General features: G+C 41.9%; 1 protein-coding gene across 1 annotated transcript in view; it reads left to right on the forward strand.

The window, feature by feature from the left end:
- ALDH1A1 (aldehyde dehydrogenase 1 family member A1) overlaps nucleotides 1-23336 on the forward strand; it is a 49859-nt gene extending 26523 nt beyond the window's left edge. Inside the window, exons 5-13 of the mRNA XM_074994070.1 lie at nucleotides 1011-1072; nucleotides 2327-2455; nucleotides 5350-5463; nucleotides 8558-8660; nucleotides 9284-9468; nucleotides 14837-15001; nucleotides 16982-17139; nucleotides 17440-17514; nucleotides 22715-23336. Coding sequence (XP_074850171.1) covers nucleotides 1011-1072; nucleotides 2327-2455; nucleotides 5350-5463; nucleotides 8558-8660; nucleotides 9284-9468; nucleotides 14837-15001; nucleotides 16982-17139; nucleotides 17440-17514; nucleotides 22715-22787 — 1064 coding nt within the window. The 3' untranslated portion in view covers nucleotides 22788-23336. The remainder of the gene's footprint in view (nucleotides 1-1010; nucleotides 1073-2326; nucleotides 2456-5349; nucleotides 5464-8557; nucleotides 8661-9283; nucleotides 9469-14836; nucleotides 15002-16981; nucleotides 17140-17439; nucleotides 17515-22714) is intronic.
- The last annotated feature ends 1792 nt before the right edge of the window (nucleotides 23337-25128 follow it).

Below are 25128 nucleotides of genomic sequence, written 5' to 3' on the forward strand. Positions count from 1 at the left end.
AAGATTTTAGATAAACGTTAACATGGGTTGGTTAAGACTTATCAGACATCTCCTTTACACATTTTGGCAAGGTTAACATAACTTACTTATATTTGTGTTATTTATTCAACTAAACAATATTATTTACTACAGATGTATTGGTTTCTGCATAAGAAAGTAAATATGAAGGACTTTCTAAAGTGGCCATATTAGTGGTAGAGGTTACACATAACAGCATAACATTGTTTGAAACCAAATCTTAAGAAATTACTTTTGCTCAGTAAAAACTATGGCCTGGACCAGAAGCAAGTGAGGTGCCCTACTATGATTTCATTATCTGGGGTGGATGAGAAAGAGACTAACTACAAGGGAAGGGAAGAATTTCACCTGGTTTAACTCAAAGCCCCTTCTGTTGCCCCTTCCATTGATCATCTCAGGAATTTGACTCCCCTGTCTTTTCTATAAAAAATAATAGATTTGTAATGGAGGAGGAATTAGGGATAACTAGAGTGATTAAATACTTCAAACTTCAGAGATGTTTGCATCACACAGACCTCTATATAAGGTTACTGGATCAGATGTTTATTTGAAACCAAAAGGATTTTATACTTAATGGATTCCATGTCACCTAAAATCTAATCCTAAAATAGGTCTTATATATACCTGGGATTGTGAGTAACTTTTTAAAAAGCACTTCCATGGTAAGGGGAGTGTGGAGAAGAAGGAATTCAAAATGCTCATGGGGTATACTTTACACGCCTCATTAGGAGACCGTCTCACCATACATACAGAAACAGAGCTGCCATTGGAGAAAAAAATATCATCCAGGTTGGGCAGAATCAAACACTGAGGCACATAGGCAAGGTCCAGATTAAATCCAGATGTATTTTTGGTTGCATACTTAACATTTGGAAAATATCATGTATAATACAACACACATAGCTATGCTTGGTAACTAAACTGTGTCTTCTTTATTCTCTGTTTATTACAAAAGCTTTTGTCTGAGCACACTATTTTTTCCTCTTGTTTAGATGGAAACTTTTTCACATTTACAAGACATGAGCCCATAGGTGTGTGCGGCCAAATTATTCCTGTAAGTTGGGGCCTGTCAGTTAAAAAAAAATGTTTTTATTTGATGGGGGTTACTTTCCAAATTATCTCTGCATGAATGAATGTTTGGATCTTTAACCATCAGAACCTTCCCTCTCAGGCCAGATTGCTTCTGAACCTGATCCTGAGAGGAACTATGTTAAAATCAGAAGGTATTTGGCATGTTAAAGGGTCAATCCCTCATAAAATATAGCACAAATTTTAAATATGTACAGTTTAGAATGTAAAACTAATTATTTCCTTACTGTAGTGCCTAGGAGTCTTAGTCATGGATGAGGAACCGCTATGCTAAGTGCTGTGCAAACACAGAACTTACAGTCTTAAGTATGAGGCAAAGAGTGGATGGATACAGGCAAATAAAGAGTAAACAAAACACTCTGCAACATCTTCTATAAGTTGTGTATTTCCAATTACCTTCTGGTGTCTTAATTGGCCACTTCACCCCTCACAGATCTTCAGAGATGACCAGTTGGCACATTGTGCCTGCAGACAGGGTCAGAGAAGGGTATAGAGATACAGCACTTCTTGCCTGCAAGAAGTATGCTCAAAGGAACAGATTGCTGGCTCACCTTGCCCAAGCTATGTTGCCTACGGCAGCATCACCAGGAGATGTTTCTCCAGTGTTGTTTGGAGGATTTAAAGACTCTTTATATGCCCCATGTTCATTCCCAATGGTAGCCATACATACCAACCATAGTAGAAGGTAAATGTTTTCAAACACCAGCAGCAATAAGTAAGAATGAACATTACAGTCATGCTACAGCAAGTTGTGAGGTGGAGGCTATTCATGATTCTGAACAGATTTCCTTTTGAGGCAAGAAACCTACCAGTTGAGTCTCCAGAGATACACAACAAGGGAGCAAGCCAACCAGCTGCTCCTTGAAACAATGCCCCTGCCTCTCCCCCTTAAAGCCACCCAGAGGTAAGAGGTCCCAAGTTACAACCCCATCACTGTCATGAGGCCAGTTCAGGTGAGAAATGGCCTTATAGAGAGAAGGTGATGGCAAGACTCACCAGTTTCATCCCTAAAGTGGCAACTTTTGTCAGGCTTTCCTTGTGTTGCACTAGGTGTTTGCAGCCTCATATGATCTCTAACGGCCAGTTTGAGTGCCCTGAAATCACATAATCCCAAATCAATGGGTTTTATGCAGCCAATGTGACAATTCATGCAACTACTGAAGGAAAAGCAAATTCAGTATGATTAGGTATAGGAGATACCTTCTCATCTGTCTTTTAGTGGAATTTCCCTTTGGTTCTGTTTACCTGGAAGATCGCTCCTGCCCTTTGTTGTGGAAACACAGTAGTCATCAAACCAGCGGAAGAAACTCCACTGGCTGCTTTATACATGGGATCTTTAATTAAAGAGGTAAGTTTACCATAGCAGACTACTTCACTCTGCTAAGAGGCCAGGACACTAGTAAGAACTAGTTTGCACTATGCCAAAATTGTAAACAGCATGTCTAACTGCGTGCTATGGAATTTACTTCAAACCACTGAAGCAAATGAAAGGTAAAGAGCCTGCATATTTTTCAATCTAGCCTACTGCAAAAAAACCACTAAATTTCTTGGCAAATGACTGTGTGTTATGATGGCATCAGATCTTTCGAAGTTCAAAGCAAACAATTAGCTTGTGAAGATGAGTGGTGGTTAGTTTACCATCATTATCTGAGTAGGTGATTTCACTCAACACATATTTGGTTCACCTCAGTTTATGAATAATGAAGATAATATTAAACAGCTTGACTGCAGACAAACCTCATCCACAATATGTCCAAGTATCAGACACCTCCTCCGTCTCATAATGTCTCAAGTACAGTTGTCCTTAACATTCCAGTGGTTTCAAAGTAGTTTTACTTCCTGGGTGTCACCAAGCGTAGAAGGGGTACAAAAAAAGAGTGGTGATATGGTTAAATTGCCTCCTTTTGGATCAATAAAACAAACTAAAAGCTGGCAGTTAGAGGTAAATACTGCCACCAATATCAGTAATTACTGGGACAGTAACTTTCCCACGTACTAGCAGTACTGACTCCGCACATTTTAGTGTTCTGCCTGATAACAATGACTTATCACATATACAGCCCACAGAACATTTAGGTCAAACATAAAAATATGATTAAGTGGATGAGAGCCCAGAGCCCAAATGCTGCTTTTTAATGAGTCACACACAGTAAAAATTTACTAGAAAATACAATTTTGGGGAATTGCCTTTACAGTTCAAAATATCTCATCTGTTTTTGTGTTTTTAACACCAAAAGTAAAGGTGGTGGCTCCATTGAAAAGCAATATAAAAGAGAAGTTAACTTAGTTCTACCCTGACAAAGTACTGTCTGTCTGTAAATATAAGGTTAATATTCCTACAATAATGAGTCAACTGTATTCAAAAGCTCAGGGCTGCTGTTTAACGGGCTATAATTGATTTTATATTATGAAACTTTAATGTAGAAATAAGCAAAGGAAGAGGATTTCATTTTCATGTTAAAAAATCAAGTGTACCCATTTTTAATTTTGTTTTGGTTTTTCTACCCATACTTCTCCTGTTGAAAGCTCAGGTATATCTAAAGTTTGAATATATCAGGGTGGACTATAGGTGATGGACATAAGGCTATAAGGTACATAAAGCAATTTTTAAAAGTACAAATTCTTATCAAAGTTGTCAGATTGTTTCTGAGTCCAAATTTGTGAACCAAATTCATCTCAGCTCTGCTTTCACACCTGAATCACCTATTGACATGTGAGCCTAGTCAGAGTATCAAAATTTGCTCTGATAGCTGTTCTAAGTGAAACCAATTGGTGATCTAAGTTCATGTCTTCATGGACAAGAGTTCACCTCACAATGCTACATAGTCACAGCTGGCACTAACTAATACCCTCACTGGCAATTACATTATGGAAACTAGTGACAGAATAGATTTATAGCTACTGCACTGCCATTTTGTTCCCCCTCATGATGGGCCTTTTAGGTCAGGGATGACACACATATCTAAGGTAGCATGGAAAGGTCATTGTTGCTGACCCATTCTGTGGCAAACAGAGAGCTTCAGTTGCCTTGAATATAAATCTTGCACCTTTAATGAGCACTAAAAACAGCTAAAAAGTTAATTTTAAAACCTACTTATATTCTGTCTTATTATATTTTATGCTGTAATTTAATATGCCTCCAGTAGTAGGGCCTGGAAGCTAATTCAGGGCAAAGTGCCATTATGTTAGGGAATACAATATAACTATTTTAAGATGTGTACACTAACTGTATGTGTCCCAGCAATACAGTATTCTTTAAGAAACAGGTCTGCCTGAGAGTTACATTTTACTATTAGGTGCCTCAAAATGAAATCTTATTTCAAAATCCCAGCTCTGCTCTACGGAGGGACTCTGCTACAATGAGAATGGGGGAGGTCTGCCATATTTCTTTCATGGAAAGTAAAAAGAAGCTTCCACCAAGTGCCAGCAACCCAGCACATCCATTCTCTGCAATTGAAGCCCATCTTCACTTAACTTGCCTTGCACTTCAGTTGACTCTAGATTAGTAGTGAGGATTCGTGAGCAGGAAAGCTACTCAGTTTGACTCTCGGATCCTAGTGGTAGTTTGCTGGGATGGCATTTAGGGGAACTGAGAAAATGTCTGTTGGAGTCACTGAGCCGCAATGGGTTTTTAATTGCTGCCAAATTTTGTTCTGGGAGCAGGACAGTGTTAAAAACACATGTTTGAAGGGAGGCTAAACAGCACTTTTCCTAGGTATACAGGACATGGCTGCTCACTATTCAGGCCCACTCCCTCCTGGAAGTCTTTCCCCCACTGAAGATGTGCAGCTCAGGTTGGGCCAAAGGAAAGAAGCAGGCCGTTCTGTGTGGGCATACCTCAGTACCATTTTAACAGTCCCTTTCCGGAGCAGAAGCTCATTCTAAAGCAGCAGTCAAATGAATGGAATCTCCTTCACGAACCTGAGAAAAGATATTAACCAGTTTCCATGCCATTAAACATTTTCTGATCTGGGGAGGGACATATTGAATTAATTTGACAAACATTCTGAAATTATTCTGGAAAATTGGAATCTGTTCTTTCAAAAGAATGTCTGCAACAGATAGGAGCATGATATTTTTTCTGCAAAAGAAACTGTTTGAATTGGAGATGGAAATTACTCCTTGGGTGGTCCAGAAAAACTATTGCAGAGCTGTAGAACAGAAACAATTTGATGAGAGTAACAGAAGTGTTCATCTATTCTTCATTATTTACTCACCATTCTGGTGATTTTTACAATTTAGGCTGGATTTCCACCTGGGGTCGTGAATATTGTGCCAGGTTTTGGACCCACTGCTGGAGCAGCAATTGCTCATCATATGGACATAGATAAAGTGTCTTTCACAGGCTCTACACAGGTATTATTCTGAATGCAAGTAACTATGAACTAGAACGCTCTGCTCTTCTGAATCTCAGAAATGATTTAGTGGCTAGCTTGCATTAGATAACTATTTTAACGTTTTGGCTGCTGTTTTGTTAAACAAAGTCTGTTTAATGATTTGCTCATTATTGAAAACTTCAAACATAGCTAAACAATGTCTATACTGTAGGAGAGCCTCTTCAAATGAAGGAATGCAATGAGATACAATTGGTTCTAACTTAACAGTACTGTTCTTAAGGCTTCTTTTTACAAATATTATTCCCATATCTTTTTGGCAGTGAGGTGGCCTTATAAATTTGAAAATATAATAAATAGAGTTTTCTGCTATTTAATTTTGAGAACAGCATTTTGGTAGGGAGAACTACTTGAAATCTAGGCCCAAATCTTGCAAAGATTTATTTATATGGGTGAACTTGAGTGATTTTCTTGCAGTCAGTTAGACTCTTCATGTGTAAAGTTAAGCTTATGTGAAACATTTTAGAGAATTTGGCCTCTGTTTAGAGCATCATTAATGCCATAGGATTTTACCATGACATAAATGAATGATGGTGTTGATACCTAAGAAGAGTGTGTTGATGATGTTTCCATTCAGTAATTTTAAAAAGGATGGTGAATAATTTATCCAGTCCTCACTTCAGGAAAAAAAGTGAAACTCCGAGCTAATATTTGAGCTAATAGCAGTAAGGAAATTATTTAATTATGCTGTATGGATTTTCTGTGGGAAGTTTAAAGAGCACTTTTATAGGAGTGTGCCCCATTGGAGTGTGGTAAGAGAGTGCATATACTTATCAATCATGGGTGTACCATCCAAAGGTTAACACACCTGTCCTATAAAAAGGATCCATATGCACTCTCTGCAACAGCTGCTTTTCCTCCCCAGAGACTTGAGGCTATAGGAAGAATAACTCACCTCCACCTTCTCCTCCATCCAAAAGCAGAGTAGGGGTTTGTGTGGCTTGGTGCCCTAGACCAGAACAAGGGGGAGCCCTTCCACAACTCTTTCACCCCTACCCTGGTGCTCCTGCCAGAGAAGTGGGGCTGAGGCATGGGTGGGGGAGGCTTGCCCTAATCCGCCTGCCCAGTGCTCCTGCCATGAGGAAGGGTCACCCTGTGGGGGCTTCCCCTGCTCCCCCCAGGAGTGCCAAATGTGTGGAGTGGGGCAAGGCCATGCAGCCCAACCCCACTTGCTGGCAGGAGTGCCAGACAGGTCACATCCCAACTGGTCGGTCTCCCTGTAGGTCCAGCAACTAATCTGCTGCTTCCTCCATCTAGCATGACTTCTGAGGCACAGCTTCCTGGTGGAGCTCAGTGAGGAGTTAGTAACATAATTCTTCCTGGTTGCTGCTGCTGTGCAGCTTTGGACAGTGGCTGGTGCCAGGAGCGTGGAGAAAAACCCACAAAACTCGCAGTCTTGAAAGGCCAGACCAGAAACCAGTGACAACCCCCTCCCCACCCCAGTGTAACTTAGCAGCAAGAAAGTGAGAGATGGTGTTCTGGATGCAGGAAGGTATGATGAAGTGGGACACTAACAGTTCCTTCAAATTATCCAGCCGCATGGAAAGTCTGTGACCACACGGTCCCTCACATCACCATCCTACCTTCTCCAGTACACACCACAAGGGAGCCCCCTTAATAATGCTATCTGGGGAGGGGAAGCAGAATGGTGCCATGAGGTGTGTCTGCCTTGTCCATATTCCTAGTCCCCTCTGGACCTCCTTACCTCAGGTTGGATGTATAGCTACATTAGAGGGTAGGGAGTTACCTAGACAAGTTGGAAGATTGAGCCAAAAGAAGAGTCCTGCACTTGGGATGGAAGAATCTCAAGCATTGTTATAGGCTGGGCACCAACTGCCTAAGTGACAGTGCAGCAGAAAAGGACTTGGAGATTACAGTGGATGAGAGGCTGGATATGAGTGAACAGTGTGCCCTTGTAGCCAAGGCCTATTGAGATGCCTTAGAAAGAGCATTTGCAGCAGATCTAGAGAAGCTGTTGTTTCCCTCTATTCAACGCTGGTGAGGACACATCTGGAGTATTGCCTCCAGTTCTGGACCCCCACCTAAAAAGAATGTGGATGCATTGGAGAGGGTCTGGCAGAGGGCAACCAAAATGATCAGGGGGATGAAGCACGTGACCTATGAGGAGAGGCTGAGGGATATGGGTTTATTTAGTTTGAAGAAGAGAAGAGTGAGGGGTGATTTGAGAGCTGCCTTCAAATTCCTGAAGCAGGGGGTCTAAAAAGGATGGAGAGAAACTGTTCTCAGTAATGATGGACATCAGAGCCAGGAGAAATGGTCTCAAGTTACAGTGGAGGAGGTCTAGGTTGGAAATTAGGAAGAACTATTTCACTGGGAGGGTGGTGAAGCACTGGAATGGGTTACCTAGTGAGGTGGTGGAATCTCCACCCTTAGAGGTTTTTAAGTCCCAGCTTGACAAAATCGTGGATGGGATGATTTAGTCAGTTGATCCTGCTTTGGGCAGGAAGCTGAATTCAATGACCTCCTGAGGTTTCTTTCACAGCCCTAGGATTTTATGATCCCTCTGAAGAGAGAGAAGTTGGACCAGGAAAGGTGGGCTCTGCAGACAGCTCCTTGGGCCCCACAGCTCCCCTCCCACATATGGTGCTTCAAGAGACTTTCCAACTGCAGGAAAGGCTGTGTGAAAGGGAGAAAGTGGGAGATCAGAGCCCTGGTGCTCACTTTGGCTGTAGCTCTTGCTGCCCTCTACCTCCAAGGGCCCATGTTATACAGAGGTGGGGGATGCCACTTATACAGAGTGCTGCTCCAAGACAGGCACTTGGTAGCTGAGGGAGATGCTGTGTCTATGTGTTGTAGCCCCGGAATAAACCTTCACAGACGTACCAGCTACAGTTGAGGCTTACCTCTGGTTTGAGGATAGGGGGAATTTCTGGGGGATGTAACACTCGGGGGCCTTTTTAATAGTTCTAATATTGAACACTTTCAAGCCTGAACTTCACTGTATTGGAAAAGTAAAAGTTGGGGATGAAACAACACTTAAGCTTTGTGAACTTTGTTATGAAACCATTTAGATGAAATTCTCTTTTTTGCTTTAGGTTGGCAAACTGATCAAAGAAGCTGCTGGAAAAAGTAATCTGAAGAGGGTTTCACTGGAACTTGGAGGGAAAAGTCCTAATATCATATTTGCAGATGCTGATTGTTAGTGGTTCTTTTATCTTTCCTTTTGTTATTGTGACCTTCCTCTTTTGCTTCCTGGTCTTAGGGAATGTATCCAAATCACTTTTGTTAACAATATTTTCCATTTGTCCAATAGCTGTGTGTGCCTCAGGACGTTTAACTTAAATTTCACTTAAAATTGGAAGAAAGGACTTTGCTCAGACAGTCATGGAAGGATTGAACTTCCTGGTATCAGGTGGTAGTATCAGTGTGGGGTACAAAACTAGCTTCTGTTTGGGATATGTATCCCTGAGATTCTGGACCAATGGCATAAGTGCTGCTAACTCAGCCATATGAATGTCTGAAAGGTAATAATTCAGTATACCTTTCGGTATTGTTGACCCAGCATCATGAGAATATGTGGAATGAAAATTCTGCACCATGTGGTCAAATGTACACTTTTCAAAGGGTAGCATACATATATGTCTTTTGAATTGCATCACTGGATACATGTGAGCAATTAATCATCTGTGCTTTAAAAATTAGGTGGAGTGAGAAAGGGAGACATAGCAGATTTTCTAAAAGTTCATGTTGTGAACACTTAAATGCATATATGTAGAGACTGTAAACAAGGAAGATTTGATTAAGTGTTCATTTCATTGCAGTGGACAGTGCTGTGGAATTTGCACACCATGGTCTGTTCTACCATCAGGGTCAGTGTTGTATAGCAGGCTCTAGGATTTTTGTGGAAGAACCTGTTTATGAGGAGTTTGTCCACAGGAGCGTTGAGCGAGTTAAGAAAATTGTCCTCGGTGATCCTCTGTCTTCTGGTGTGAATCAAGGTCCCCAGGTAAGTTATTGTTACCTAGCTGTTTTATGGTCCTGTTATGCTATGGCAAAGAGGCTGGGATTGGAAATTAGGAAAAACTAATTCCCACTCTTCCAAGGCTCTTGTACTTCACCAGTTTTGCTCCTCAACACAGCTCTGAGATGGTAAATTAGGTCCAGTTTACTCTAGGTGTTACCTCTAGGAGCAAAGAGCAGGGAATGATTAATCAGACATGTGGCTCAGCTAGACAGGAACCAGAGATATTTAGATGGAGCCAAGTAACTGACAACAGTAGGCAACTGTAGGGAAGAAACCTGTAGTCACAACCTGGGAGAAGAGGAGTATGATAGGACTAGAGAGGACAGCGTACAGTTTTTCCTCGAGAGGAGAGGTGAGAGACAGGGAGACAAAATGAGGAAGGAAGCTTGAAAGGTAGGAAAAGGCTCAAGGGAAAAGTATCAAGGAATAGGACTGCAGACCTTGGCTGAAAATTAGAAGGCTCCTTCACAGAAACCCTGAGTAGAAGATGGGCCCAGTTTCCCCTCCAGATACTGGGAACATGGCACAGACAAGGTAGAGGATAGTGGACTGCCTTGGACAATTTGTTCTGGAATTACTGTGTTCCATCACCTCTCCCATCCCTCACCCAAAAGGGGAAGCACTCAGGCTATGTCTAAACTGCAGGCTTCCATCGATGGAAGTTTTGTCAACAGAGCGCACTCCAGACTGCAGATCTGTCAGAGGAGATCTGCCAGTCAGGAGCGTTCTGTGGACATCCCTGTACGTTTTGTTCCCTGAGGAGAAGGCGTGTCTCGACAGAAGGGTTTTTTCCAACAATTGGCCCCATGTGGATGGGAGAACTGTCGGAAAAGCCTCTCCCAACAGAACTGTCAACAAAAGATACGCAAATGCATTGTGCAATTTGTATATCTTTTGCTGACAGTTCTCAGCAATCTAGAAATTGCCTCAGTGACCTGACCAGAAGGCTGAGTCAAACAGAGGAGGCTGTGATTCCTGCCGTGAGTAGTTCTTTCTGACCAGCACCACACATTAAAACATATTCTATTATTAATTCCAGTTCTGTAGAGAATTACATATCAGGACACCTGCATTCCATACTTTTAACTGAAAGATCTTTGGCAACGTACGTCCCCTCCCTGTCTCACTTCCCTCTTCTTTAGAAAGGGGTTAATGCTACAATATACAATAACCTCGAAAGTGCTTGAGAAGCCTCAAATGAAGGCCATTGTAAAAGTACAAATTATTATTACTCATTTATACTAATAAGCAACCTCTAAAATGGCATATCCAAATACTGCCATTGTATTATTAGTGAACAGCTGTGCAGATGTCACTTATTGATATTTTTCCCACTCTTCCAAGGCTCTTGTGCTTCACCAGTTTTGCTCCCTGACATATTGCAAATTTTAAACACATTGTATCAGTTTGGTGGTGACTGCTTTTGTTGTGCAGAATCTTAACCTGCTATTAGCTATCCAACTAAGCATATTTTACCACATAACATCACGCAACTGATGAGTTGTTTCACATGACTTTGCAGAGCTGTAAATTATTCCTTTCCAAAGTCTGACTGGAATGGGAGCAGGCACTGTAGGCTCTGTGATGTAAACGTAACTCTTTTACTCACCATGAACCTGATCCTTATAGTGTAAAAGTATCGTCTTAGAGATGGTAAAGCTAGAGCCTGAACAAAGAAAATTCCCAAAAAGTATAGAAAATTCCCTTTTCCTGGAAACTATACACCCTTGGAATAATCAAAGACCTCACAAAGGATGGAAAAAAGCATCTCAAACCACCCCAGCTGAGGAGCTTGAAAGGTGTGCCCTGTTAGCGAAATAACAACCATAGCCTGGGCTGAATAAACACCAGGACCAAAGAATGCAGTGTTCATAACAATGAACTTCAGAGAATTGAGGGGGGTGTGTGTTAGTCTAGTGTGTGGTTAAAATGCTGAGCCAACAGGAAGCCGCCCTCATGTTCTTCTTCTTATGTTGCAATTAAGTACTCATGGTTGATAGGAAAGAGGAAAAGAACCTACAATAGTCAAAAGGATTGGTCAAACTGCTGAAGAGAATATTTCTGAAGAGGCTTAAAAGGAGAATTAAAAAACAATTCTCCACTTCCACCATCTTCCTTTCTTTGCACACAAGCACCTACAGATTTTCCAGACCCTTGGGCCAAGTAAGTGAGGGAGGGGGAGGGTGCTCCACCATCCCAGACAGGTCAGAGCTTCAGGCAGAGGGGGCCAGGATGAATGCCCTCAATGCATCCCAGAGCGTGCCTACTCCCCAGGCCTCCCTATGCATTGCCTAGAAGGCTCCAAGGCTCATGGATTCCGCCACTGCCACATGAATCACCAGGCCCCAAGGAAGCTGCTCCCTTCGCGCCCACCCCCACCCCTTGGTGGGTCTGTCAGTGCCACTTACCTTCATCACAAGTCTGCAGAGCTCTAATCTCCAGATTCAATATGAAGCCCTCTATCAGACTGGAGCACTGCTGTGCTGAGTGCTGTCCAAACAGGAAGTATGAAACAGTCTTTTTCGAACCACTTGCAATCTCATGTACATTATAATTGATATCCCCAAAGAGTTCATTTGAAAAGTGAACACAACTGACAACAATATCCAGCTGTTCCAGCTCAAGATTTTCCATTCTTCATAAGGTTGCATATATCAAAGATATTTTGCCAACCAGGATAACAATCTATCTATTGTGTACAATAAGGCAATATAATGGGTGGCCAAGGGAAGGGGGAACAGATAGACTTTAATCTTCATAAACATGTTCAAGCTTTTATCATAGCTTTTGCTGAACCATTGGGTAGATTGGAACCTTACAAAATACACTGAAATGATTCAGGGTTCGCCAAAGCCTTTTAAAAATACTATGTTGTGAGATTAATAATTGCTATAGCACTGCAGTGTTCTGACTCATTTGGCTTCCTGCCTTGTTCTTCTGTTTGCTAAGTCAGCTCTCAAGTTCCTTACTACGTGGAAAGGGACAAGGTGCAAAATAAGCACATGGTAGATTATGATACTGGACCGCAAAGAATGAAAAAGAAGAAAAAATGCTTCCCAAACAAAGCTTTCTGTGTACACTTTATTATCTAATCCTTCCTTAGAAACTCTACCAGTAAGGTTTTAAAACACCAACCCTGATAACTGTAAACAATGGTTTTAAGCGTTGACAATGGTAACAGATAAATCATGTGAGTATAACAGTGAAATTTGGCTGTAAGTGATTTTTTTAGCAAGAGTTTAGTTGCCACCTTGTTTCTCTAACGTACTAAAAGTATCATCTTAAGTGAGAAGATAGACTTCCCTTCTCTCAGCAAAATTATATTATAATAGACAAAACCACTCAGTCAGAATGCTGTTAAATGCTGGGTACAAGTAAATATAGTGGCTGTGTCTACCTTGCCACGTTCCTGCGAAGGAAGGATGGTAATGAGGCTGTTCGGAGTTTACTAATGTAGTGCTGCCTTGCACAGGCAGCACTTTGTTAAGCAAATCCCGCGCCCCCCACCCCCCCTGCCCCGCGGCAACTCCAAAGTTTTAAACTGCAAAGTACCAGCAAGAGTAAGAGGACTTGGAAGATGCCCTGGCCCTTCGAAGTACCGGCGGGTGCGCTGCGGCTAGATGCATGCCAGTACTTCAAAGTTTAAAACTTCACAGTTGCCATGGGGGGGAGAGATTTGTTTAATGAAGTGCTGCATATGCACGGCAGCTCTTCATTAGTAAACTCCGAACAGCCTCATTACCATCCTTCCTTCAAAGGAAGGTGGTAACGTAGATACAGCCAGTGTGCCTAAGTGATGTCAATCAAGGAGAGTTTTGCCAGTGGCTTCATGGGGATCAGGACTTCACTCAGTATTGTGCTGTCCAGAGTCAGAGCCCTATCCACACTAACAGATAAGAGTAAGTTTTCTCATTGTCTTCATGACAGTGTGTTTGCAGAGCTAAATAGCAAAAACATGCAGAAAAAGGTCACTGAGAAAATGGACAAGATAAGAAAGTTCTCAAACTATAGGTCTGTAAGAAATAAGCTGTGTTGATTTTACATTTTGAATCCCTGCAGGAAAGAATGGTGTTTATTTTTTTGCCAGAATAATAACTTTCTAATATGGTACAACTCTATTTTCTGTTATCAGCATTGCCTCTTTGTTGGGAATGGCTTGTCTCAGTTTCATCCCTGTTGTAAACATCTGCTTCTTCCAAGCCTCCTATACCTTGTTCTGATGGGCTTGCCAAGCACTTATATGCTCAGCATTGCTTGCATTTGTTTTATTTCATTATTTTGGTGCAACACAAAAAACAATCTGCCATTCAAATGCAGTTCCAGCAGATACTGGCTATGTCTACATGAGAAGCCTCTGTTGCCAGAAGTCACTGTCAGAAGGAATATTCCGGCAAAACTTCTGTTGACAGATTGCATCTACACATAAAAGCAGATTGAAAGAGCAATGTGCTGGCAACAGAGAGCAGCCATACTGCCCTGCCCTCTCTTGATAGAACAATGGACCAGAAGCTCTGCAAACAGACTACCTGGTGAACTAGAAGCCCTGTCTGGCTGTTGACAGCAGGGCCCCAGAGCATCTACACAGCTATTTTGTCAACAGAACACGGTCAAGAGAGGAATTATACCTGAACAGAGAGAGGTATAATGCTGCTGGTGGATGCGCTAGGTTTTGTTGACAAACTGTTAACAAAGTGCATTTTGTGTGTAGACGCTCCACAGTTTTTCTCAACAACAGTTCAGTTTTGCTGGGAAAAGCCTCTTGTGTAGACAAAGCCATTCTGTATTCCAGCAACTTCCAATGACGGAACACAATGAAATAGCACTAAATTTAAATTTAAAGGGACAGCTTATGGAACCTTTGTTCCCCTTGATGAATAGTGATTTGCTGTAGTAGACCCCCCCTCTACTGGTGTTGGTAAAAGAGTACGACCAACCCAGCAGTTCTTGGGAAGGCTTGCACATGTACTTGATCACAAACAATCCCCCTAGACTGCTGAACTGTATGGGCCAATTGTAAGCCCACAGATTTCAGACTATTTAGAGATGTCTGCAATTAATGTATTTTATAGGGAATAATCTGTTTTCCCCATCCAACCAGAATATCAACTCCTTTAGAACACTTAACCCTTTGTATTGAGCTCATATCTCTACTTACTGACCTATATTTGACAAGCCTGTAAAGTTTTGAGAAGTTAATGAGAAGAAATTGGTGGGGCTTGCCAGCTGTTTCATTTCAACGCATAAGATTTAATGAACCTACAACCTTGTTAAGAAGCCGTTAATGGACAGAGAAAGGATTGCTATGGGGACATGCTACTTTTTCTCTCTCTTGCAATATCTTTTTATTTAGATTAACAAGGCACAGTTTCATAAAATACTTGACCTAATTGAGAGTGGGAAAAGAGAAGGAGCCAAACTGGAATGTGGAGGAGGTCCCTGGGGAGACAAAGGTTATTTCGTCCAGCCCACGGTTTTTTCTAATGTTACAGATGAGATGCGCATTGCCAAAGAAGAGGTAAATAAAGTCATGACAGTCTGTACTTTCACAGGCAGTTCTCTGCTTAAATATTTGTACAAAATATTAATTTAAAAGGTCAGCTGGGTAGATAAAAATAAATAAATAATGTTTGAAATAAATCTTTTACTCCTGTTTGGTTCAGTTTAGAATCCCTTTCTTGGTTACTTAGTCAGCTCAATGAAATGTGCTGGAAAAGGAGAATAATTTGCCTGTCTTAAAAGAATAAGGTTCTAGTTAAAGCTTATATGAGACAGGTGCAGTGGTTGGAGTTGTTAGTTACATCAGCTTGTACTGCCATCGTTGAGGTAGCACATAATAAGGAAAACAAATCTTTCAGGGAGAGCTTGTGGAAACATTGTTCCCCTTGATGAGTAATCATTTGCTGAAGTAATTTCTTTGACTTCAGTAGAAATGAGTGGTTGACAGGTTCACAATTTGGCCATTGCGCCCTTCCCACTCTTTTTGTTATCTTTATATTACTCTACAGTTAACCATGTCAGAGGAGGTCTTCCACTGTATTGATGCCTGCCTACTGTGCTCTATTGAAGTTCCTCAGAAATATCTGGAAAATTAAGTTGTTTCTGGTCTACTCAGCAGCCAAAATTACTTGGTGCAATAGGTAACTGTCAACAGGTTAACTTGAAGTAGAATGGATCCTGAGATGCCAGGGACAACAGGAGAACAGGCTAAAAATAACCCCTAGGTCAAACAGATGTGAAAGCTGTTTTGAAAAGAGATTGTTTGTTGGCACCTGGAAGTCTGGAGAGAATCTCACCAAAATATACTTTCTTACCAGATTTCCATCAATCCCACAAGAATAGTCTCTCTGTAATCTACACTGATCGAGATGTAACCAGGATAAGTTTTAATTTACAATTCTGAAACTCAAAGATTGACTTTCAGTTTGAATTCCAGGGGAGTTCAAAAGAAGGTGGCTCCTTCTTTTATTTAGACAAGTTCGTATAGCCCTAGTTGCAAAATTAGGATTAGATTTTGCTTCTAGTAAAGTCAAGTGCAAACTCTCATTTTGTTCAGTTGGAACAAGACTGAACCTATGTGGCAATATTCCCCTTTCATTATACAGGTTGAACGTCTCTCGTCTGGCACCCTTGGGACCTGACTGGTGCCATATGAGAGAATTTGCTGAATGGCGGGAGGTCAATTTTGTCTATCACATTAACAACATTTCTACTGCTTACGGGGCTCTTAGAAAACATTTAAGCGGTAGATTACAGCTAAACATCAACACTGGGAGCCAGGACTGGTGGCTGTAATCACACTTTATAGGATCGTGGGCAATTTGGCCACAACAATGACAAGTGGTCCCCCAGTTAACTAAAATCATGCCAGTTTTTGGAGTTTGCCAGACAAGTGAGTTCCATATTAGAGATGTTCAACCTGTAGAAGTACTGAATAGTGCAATTTCTGGATGAGAAGCCAGAGCTAATTTAATTGCCCATTAACAGAAGAAGAGCTGAATATAACAGAGTATTTTCCTGTATAAGAGTTAACCACCAAAAGCAGATTGGCTTCTTTTTTTTTTTTTTTTAGTTGTGTAGGTACTTGTGGAGCTAAAATCTAATAAAGGATTTATGAAAGGAAAAGTTGGATGTCTTTCCATTTTAAAAATTGACTTTACCAAATATAAATAATTTTTATTCACTGGAGCACAGATTGGTTATGATCACATTCTCTTATCTTGGTGTTAGGTATTAAATGATCTTTGTTTTTCTTTAATTATTTTTGTATTTACAATCAGCTTACTTTAAAGGTTGACTCCATTTTATTCTAAACTCATTTGTGCTCACACTAGAATTGTTATCATGCCCTAAAGTTTATGTTTTTGATTTGATTAATAACACAGGAAGACAACTCATCTGACAGAAGTAAATACTTCAGATATAAATTATTTCAACTAATAATCCATGCTGAAGTTTCCATAGATTTTAACAACATTTTTGTTTTGGTCTGAAATAGATTTTTGGACCAGTTCAGCAGATCATGAAGTTTAAAACTGTAGATGAAGTTATTGAGAGGGCAAACAATACTCACTATGGGTTAGCAGCAGCCGTGTTTACCAAAGACCTCGACAAAGCATTGACATTTGCATCTGCTCTTCAGGCTGGAACTGTCTGGTAGGTAACTGAGTTCGTAATCCCTCAATGATCATATTTATAAGTAGCTTCAACGGATTTAAGATGCCATTTCAAAACACATCATTGGATGACTTATTCTGTGTGCGTGTGTGTCCTTAAGTGTTTTTCTTCTAAGCCCTTCTGATCTCCAGAGAGGCAGATTCCTTCCCCTTGATCTCAATCGCTCATAAGTATAGTTAAGAAGATCTTCAGCTGGTGAAAATCACCATACTAAAATCAATTGACGTTCACCAAGTCAGAATCTTGTCCATGATGTTTAAGGTCATTTTTCTTTTTCAGGGTTAACTGCTATGGTTCAGTGTCTGTACAGAGTCCTTTTGGAGGATTTAAAATGTCAGGAAATGGACGAGAACTGTAAGTAAAGCTTCAGCTCTGTACACAGTGATTTATCTGCATGACATTCCCAGGAAGTCCAAAACTCAACTTCCACAGACCAGCTTTACTATTTCTTAATAAAAGTCTTTATATAGGATCTGTAGTGTCTGGTATTGCAGCTACAGGTCACAGGTTTGCTGTTATTACATACAGCATCAGGCAAGCCATTTCATAAATTCCAGTAGTTAAATTATTTACATTGTAGCCCATTTTTCCAAGAATGGGTACTTATGGTGAGGCATAAGGGCTCATGTGTCCATGCAAAACTGATAGTGGTGGATGCAGTTTTCCAGTTTACATACTTTCATGCAATTACCTGTATTCACAGGCACAATTTGCGGACTCTACTGTAGGTACTCAATTTTTGAAAATTCAGCACATCCTGTATATTGTAACTAGTGAGACATAAATTTCAAAGGTTCGGTTTAGTTTAGAACAGATGAACGTTTCTAGGTTGACAGGCTTATAACAATTACATTTTTAAATCACTTGCCACTTCTAGTTTATTCAAAAAAATAGCCTTTCACAGCTTTTCAATCCTTCTGCCTCTGGTTTTGACCCAAACCACAAAGTGCCCAGAAATGCCCAAATGAAAAGAGAACCAAACTCTTTTTAAGCTCTGCGGTTTTGTTCATGTTCCATTGTTAGCCAGTGGCCGGGTAATGTGCGGTGAGGTACCAATTATGCCCTTGTTACCATCCGAGTCTTTAACTGCTAGAGCGCAGGGCTCCTTTGCAGCGGGCAGCTTGGGCCAGGCTGACGGATGCCCCAGGGTCCTAAACACCCAAGTCTTTTACTGATAGAGCAGGGAGTTCTGTCGCAACAGGCAGCCAAAATTGGCTGACGGGTGCCCCAATGGTAGCACAAAGAGCCTTTCCACACCCGAGACTTCAACTGCTAGGACGCACTGTCCCGTCGCAGCGGGCAGCCAGGATTGGCTGACGGGCGCCCCAGGAGTCTGCCCCGTGGAGGCGGCACGACTCTACGCTAGGCCCTTAGCACTCTCACCTATGGCCAGGCTGTGGTAACCAAACGGTTAAAGTTTTTTTATTGTGCCGGCTGTGTTGCAGTGATAAAAGCTGCGTCTACACGTGCCGGCTACTTCGAAGTAGCCGTGCCAACTTTGAAATAGCACCCGCCTCGTCTACACGGGGCGAGCGCTATTTTGAAGTTGACATTGACGTAAGGCAGCGAGACATCGAAGTTGCTATCCTCATGAGGAGATGGGAATAGCGCCCTACTTCGACGTTGAACATCGAAGTAGGGCACGTGTAGACGAGCCGTGTCCCGCAACATCAAAAGAGCAGGGTCTGCCATGGCGGCCATCAGCTGAGGGGTTGAGAGACGCTCTCTCCAGCCCCTGCGGGGCTCTATGGTCACCGTGTGCAGTAGCCCTTAGCCCAGGGCTTCTGGCTGTTGCTGCTGCAGCTGGGGATCCATTCTGCATGCACGGGGTCTGCAACCAGTTGTCGGCTCTGTGGATCTTGTGCTGTTTAGTGCAAGTGTGTCCAGGAGGGGCCCTTTAAGGGAGCAGCTTGCTGTTGCCCCGGAAGTGCTAGTCTGCCCTGTGACTCTGTCTGCAGCTGTTCCTGGCACCCTTATTTTGAAGTGGGCCACTTTGGCATGTAGACGCTCCCCTGCAGCACCTATTTCGATGAGGTGCTGCCCAATGTCAACATTGAACATCGACGGCACCAGCCCTGGAGGACGTGTAGACGCTATTCATCGAAATAAGCTATTTTGATGTAGCGTGCACGTGTAGATGTAGCTACAGAGTAACAGCAGTCAGGCTTAGATCTTAACTAGTTACAAGTTTATTAAGCTACAGTTTATGAGCGTGTGGTTACAAAAGGCTATTGTCTACTTCTTATATGCTAGCAGAGTACAGGTGTTAACAGGTTACGTTACAATCCAATGCAACGACATCTTAATACAACTACATCTATCTATAGAGCTCTAATTCTTTAACTGTGTACACCAAAAGGAGACCTTAATGTGGGTACATCTTACCCTCCTTGCGTCTCTCGATACCAGCGTAGCCAAGCCAGGATTGGTCACGCAATTCTGCAGAAAGATGAATACAAGGTTGGGCATCCCCCATTGCAGACCTTGGGAGGCAATCACCTGACCCGACCAGCAGGTAGTTGGTGAAGGTGCACCCAGAATCACTGTGCTGCTGGGCCCATCTTTATACCCCCTGGGTCACGTATTCTCTTTCTTATCTATGGTGCCAGATCGTATTGGTCTGTTTTTTGTGATGCCAGTTTTTGCAAGGGCAATTCTCACTTAATTTGCACTTGTAAGACAGGAGATAAAGAATTTGGGAGTACAGGACATTCTTTTACAAGGGCGGAGATTTCTCTTCTGGGAAAACTGTGTGGGTGCCTCACTCCATTAGTGCCAGCCAAGGACAGTTCTCTGAGGCCCTTCGTTAATGGTTAGCCTGCTAGCCCTCTATCTGTGTTTTCAGTTCCTCAGGGTCACGATAAGCCACCTCATCTGGGCCCCTTTAGGAAGGCAGCAAAGACCGTGCTGTTTAACTGCTGTTCAGTGCCCTGTGTGCTCTGAGGCACCTTAGAGGGGAGGCAAAAGCTGGTCTGTAGTGGGGACATTTTGTCTGGCTACATCCATCTGGATCACTTGTTTATTTTCTGAGCAGCTCACTCATCCCTTCTTATGATATGAGCAAATGTGATGAGTCTCATAATGAATAATCTTATAAAACACATGACATTATGTGAGCCTGCTGCATTGAATGGGATTATGTCTTCTGATTTTTGCAACATCCATTTAGAGCAGCCATTTGTGAGTTTCTAAAGACCACCAATATATCACAGAAGCAATGTTCCATCTATATTAATTTAATTGAAGGGTAAAGTCAAAACAATGAATATTTTCTCTTTTAAGTCTCATGTACATACTTGCATCAAATAACAGAATTTATTTAATAATCAGGGAGATTCCTACCGACTGTAAAATATGCAGCTGCATAGGGCACCATGAAAGCTCATATCACTCCCCGCCTAGTGCTCGTGTCTCTCACCTGCTCCCTGTCAGCCTCCCACTCCTGTTTCTGCTCCTCAGAACCCTTGAGTGCTACCTCTCCCTCTCCCTGGGAAGGGTACAGGTGCTTGGGCTGCACAGGGTCCCAGCCTGCCAATGGGAGCAGGGGTAAAGGGGGCAATTGCTCAGGGGGGTTGACAATACAAAAGGGCCCAGAGCTTTCAGTCGCCACTGCTTCTACAACAGCACTGGAGTGGGGCATGCTGCAGTCCAGGTAGTGGTGAAGACTGGCTTCCCCCAACCCCGCCCCTTCCACCAGAGGCCCTGTGCCTTCCAGGGGCCCAGCGAGGCTGTTGGTCTCACTATAGATTGATGAGGACAACCCTGTTGACAATATATGTACAGGTGCATCTGAGTTAATGCTCTCTCTAGAGAGGAGAGGGTAGGCTTTTTCAAAAGTACTCCGCATGTGCCAAAATGAGCAAATTGAGGCCAAACTCCATCTGATTTTGAAGGCAACAATTAGGTTCAAGGGAGGCACTTTTGAATATCCCACCCACAAAATGATTATTTAAGCTAGTGCTATCAAAGGCTGCTTTAAATTTGACATATGTACATTTCTGAGTCGCTGTCTTTAGAAACCAGTCTTTTTTCTCTTGCAGAAATGGGGACAGACATACAACAGTTATTAGAGAAAGATTTCACCACTTGAAATTGTACAAATATACAGTATATACACTGGTATTACCTATCAAAAAGGATTTTCAAAGAAGTTGAGAACCTAAGTCCCATTAGAGCCTTTGAAAATCTCCTCTCTCGGGTTGTATAGGTGTGCATCATCAAAGTTAATGGTGTGACAGAAAAGCACAGCCAGGAGGCAACATTTCCACTGGCTTAGCTGTCTAATGTAGGAATCTAAGCTATACGTAAAATAAAGGGATTTATGTGTGCGCACGTGTGTGTGAGACAGAGAGTAGGAAATTCTCAGAATTTAAGGAGAAAAGTCATATGGAAAGGAATACATTTTAATATATTTCTATTAACAACATTTAGAGAAACCATTTCAAAGTGGTCACATAAACAAGCAAATATCAGACAATTAACAGAAAAAAAGAAAGTAAATATGTCAGGCTATATCTCAAATGTCCTCTAAATCTAAAAGAAAACTGCCTAGGTGGCCAAGGTGAAGGTTATACAACTTTAATATTACAATGAAGGTTATACAACTTGTTATTAAAAAGTAAATAAATGAATTCTATGAATGGACAAGATACCTCATGCAAGAAAGTTCAAAAAAGGGTTTCTCAGTGTAGGTGCCTGATAACTAGTAAGACCAGAGCTGGACCAGTGGGGCCTGGCTGGGGGGTGGGACCCAAGGTGGCACATTGACAGTGGGGCCCAGCTCCTGAGCAGTGGATGTGATATTCAATTGGAGTGCATGGCCTTGGAGATGTGAAGCCCAAGGCAACCACCTTCCTTGTTTTGCTGTAAGGCCAGGCCTGGATAAATCTCAGGTTTTCTAAAATACATACTTAGTATACTGTTTATATAGGAACCAAGATATCAATATATTGTGCCAAGGTCTAGCTTAAAATGTTATAAAAACAACCAATTATGTGTAAACAGTGTGGCATAAAATGCAAAACCTCTAGGAAACTCGCATTTAAAGCACATGGAACATCCTGATTTCACAGTGTGAAATTTAAAGGGACATCAGGATAGGTTAAGAGTCAGTCAAATTTAACTTTGTTTCCTGAGTTCTGCTGGTTTATGTCAAAGCCTGAACAATATTTAAACATAACATTGTATACAATTTTCCATAATTCATCCGAGAACAAGAATCAAAAGAAAATTCAGACAGCTGAGGAAAGCACTGAAAGGGATCTTCATAACCATTCTGGTTTACACCATGACAAGGTCCCATTCTGGAGTTCAGAAATGTAGTTTAGAGATGTGCTAAATTGCTTTATTAACATTGATTCATTGGAAATGGAAGGAATCGCTTTCATTTTCAAAATAGCATCCAGCAGTATCCTGATTCCTAGTTACACTGAAAACTTTGTAGGTGGTGAAGATGATATGGTCCTTTGCAAAATTCTAGGGCAAATCCATTCTGAGACATCATTAAGATGATCAGTGTTGCAGTGAGTGCATTTATTGTTTCTCATTTATCTAGGGGAGAATATGGGATTTACGAATATACAGAAGTGAAGACTGTCACAATCAACATTCCACAGAAGAATTCATAGTGTTGCTTCAGGGCACAATGGAGTGTCATCAAATGCTGAGCAAATCGGCAAAGGTTAATTGTGTTGTGAAAAATTTTGCATCCTACATTATTCATTAACTTGTAAACAAGAAACTTGACTATGTAAACATAATCGAGAATAATGCAGAAACGTTAATGTAAGGTAACTGAAAAAGGGAAATTTTAATGTCTGGAACACAGCTAACAAATTTTGACATTACTATTGAGAATGGACTATTTTTGTCAATGGGACATATCTGTAGTGCTAGCAAAATGTACTTTTTTTCCCTAATACGCTGGCTTGTGCAGTTTGATTTAATGTGCTGTTCCAAATGGTAGATGGCAACCTGCCTTTACATTTTTCACCATGCCCTTTGCAAAAGCACTTACAAAATTACTACTTATCAAATAGATTTTCTTCTCTGTCTCTTTGGAATTTCATAGATTTGTTCTAGGTACATTTCTTAGAAGGTTGATTCTGTCATCATGTTAAATGCTACACACATGTAATCTGGATGTAAACCTTATTAAAATCTACCTTCAGAACTAATATTTCTTGCACTTATATTTTATAGGGTATTAGTTTTCACTGGGCACTCTACACTTCACTTTTTATACTGCAGAATAGGCAGTACAGGTTGAACCTCTCTAGTCCAGCACCCTTGGGACTTGATCAGTGCCAAACCATGGGAGGTCAATATTGTCTAGCAGCAGTACTGACCTTTCCACTGTTAGGGTGATCATATTTCCCTATGCCAAATACAGGCCAGCAGGTAAAATTGCTCAGACTTCAGTGAGTGCAATGAAAATCAATCACACCTATGCAGTACAAATGTTCAAAATAACATCAAGTTTATTGGAGCACCCCTTAAAAAGACATGCTACATTATTATAATTAATAAGTAAAACTACATATATATGTGTACATATACACATACACAAAATACACACACAGAGTTAAGTGGCTGCTGCTCTTTAGAAGTGCCTGCCTTGTCCTCATTTGATGGAAAGAACCCTTCCATCATTGTAGGATGCATCTGTGCTATGGTAACACAAATACAGTACCTTAGCTCTGCTGCTGCAACTGTTATCGTGTAGGCATCTCTGTCAGTGCACTTATGCAGTACAGACACAGCCGCATAAAGAATTTCCATTCATACAAAAACCATGCAATCATGACCAAGGTGACCAAGACCAAGTGTAAATTGTTTTGCTAAAACTGTTAGTCTTTGAATTAACCTCATCTTGAAACCTGTTAAGAGTATACAGGAAAGGTCAACTTTGACAGAACTAAGAAGGGGTCCTACTGAGAGACACCAGTTTCCTCACATGACCGCTTGTTGTGAATTCAAGCTGTATTCCTATTGCACCAGCACATGACCACTTCCAAACATCTGCAAACTACAAACATATTTGGATCCAACTTGTGCAAAGTTTGTACAAACTACTGCCACTGCATGAATGCAACTCCAGCTCCCACCAAGCCTGATTCTACAAGCTGAATGTTTCCTCAAAACTGTACTATGTACCTTCCACAAGTCCCTAATCAAATATTTGGCCCATTATATTACTGTTGAATCAGAGCCTCAGCTCTTACCAACACACACAGGGTCCCCCGGCACTTCCTCCAATAACTTGATCTCACAAATGGCTCCCAGCTGCCCCATGCCTCAGAGTGCTGGGAACGGGGTACCGCCCTGCAAGGGACCTCCCTGGCTGCCTCAGGCTGCAGGAAGCTGGGAATGGGGCTGCAGCCCTGCAGGTGCGGCTTGTGGGCAGTTGGGAATGGAGCTGCAGCCCTACCTTGGAAGGAAGGGAGGTCTACCAAGCTGGAGCAACAGCTGCCTGGGGCATCAGGTCCCCTTAAAATCTTAAAAAGGACTGTGTGGGGGACACACACTATACCCTTACTCAAATGTACCCTGCACATCCCCTGCTGGCTCCCTCCCTGCTGCTGCCTGCACACCTGGCCAGTCCGTACATGCTCTGACCAGCACCTGGTACCTACAGCTGTGGTAGTGCTGGGTTGGGGGCTGGGCAGCTCAGCAGGGGGCCTGAATATGGGACAATTAGCCCTTTTGTTAAAATAAGTCAGGACACCTGAAATTCTGGATTGTCCTGGCCAAAACTGGACAGATGGTCACCTTATCCACTGCTTACTGGGCTCTTAAAACGCATTTGGGGTAATTAAATCTAAATTACAGCACAGGACAAAAAGCAGGGCTGGTGGCTATAAACAAACTTTATGGGACTGCAGGAAACGTGGCCACACCCATGCAAGTGGGCATTCAGCTCACTAAAATCACACTGGACCACAGATGTGCCAAACCAGAGAGTGCTGA

Source organism: Carettochelys insculpta, chromosome 5 (assembly GCF_033958435.1).
Source record: "Carettochelys insculpta isolate YL-2023 chromosome 5, ASM3395843v1, whole genome shotgun sequence".
Classification (NCBI taxonomy): Eukaryota; Metazoa; Chordata; order Testudines; family Carettochelyidae; genus Carettochelys; species Carettochelys insculpta.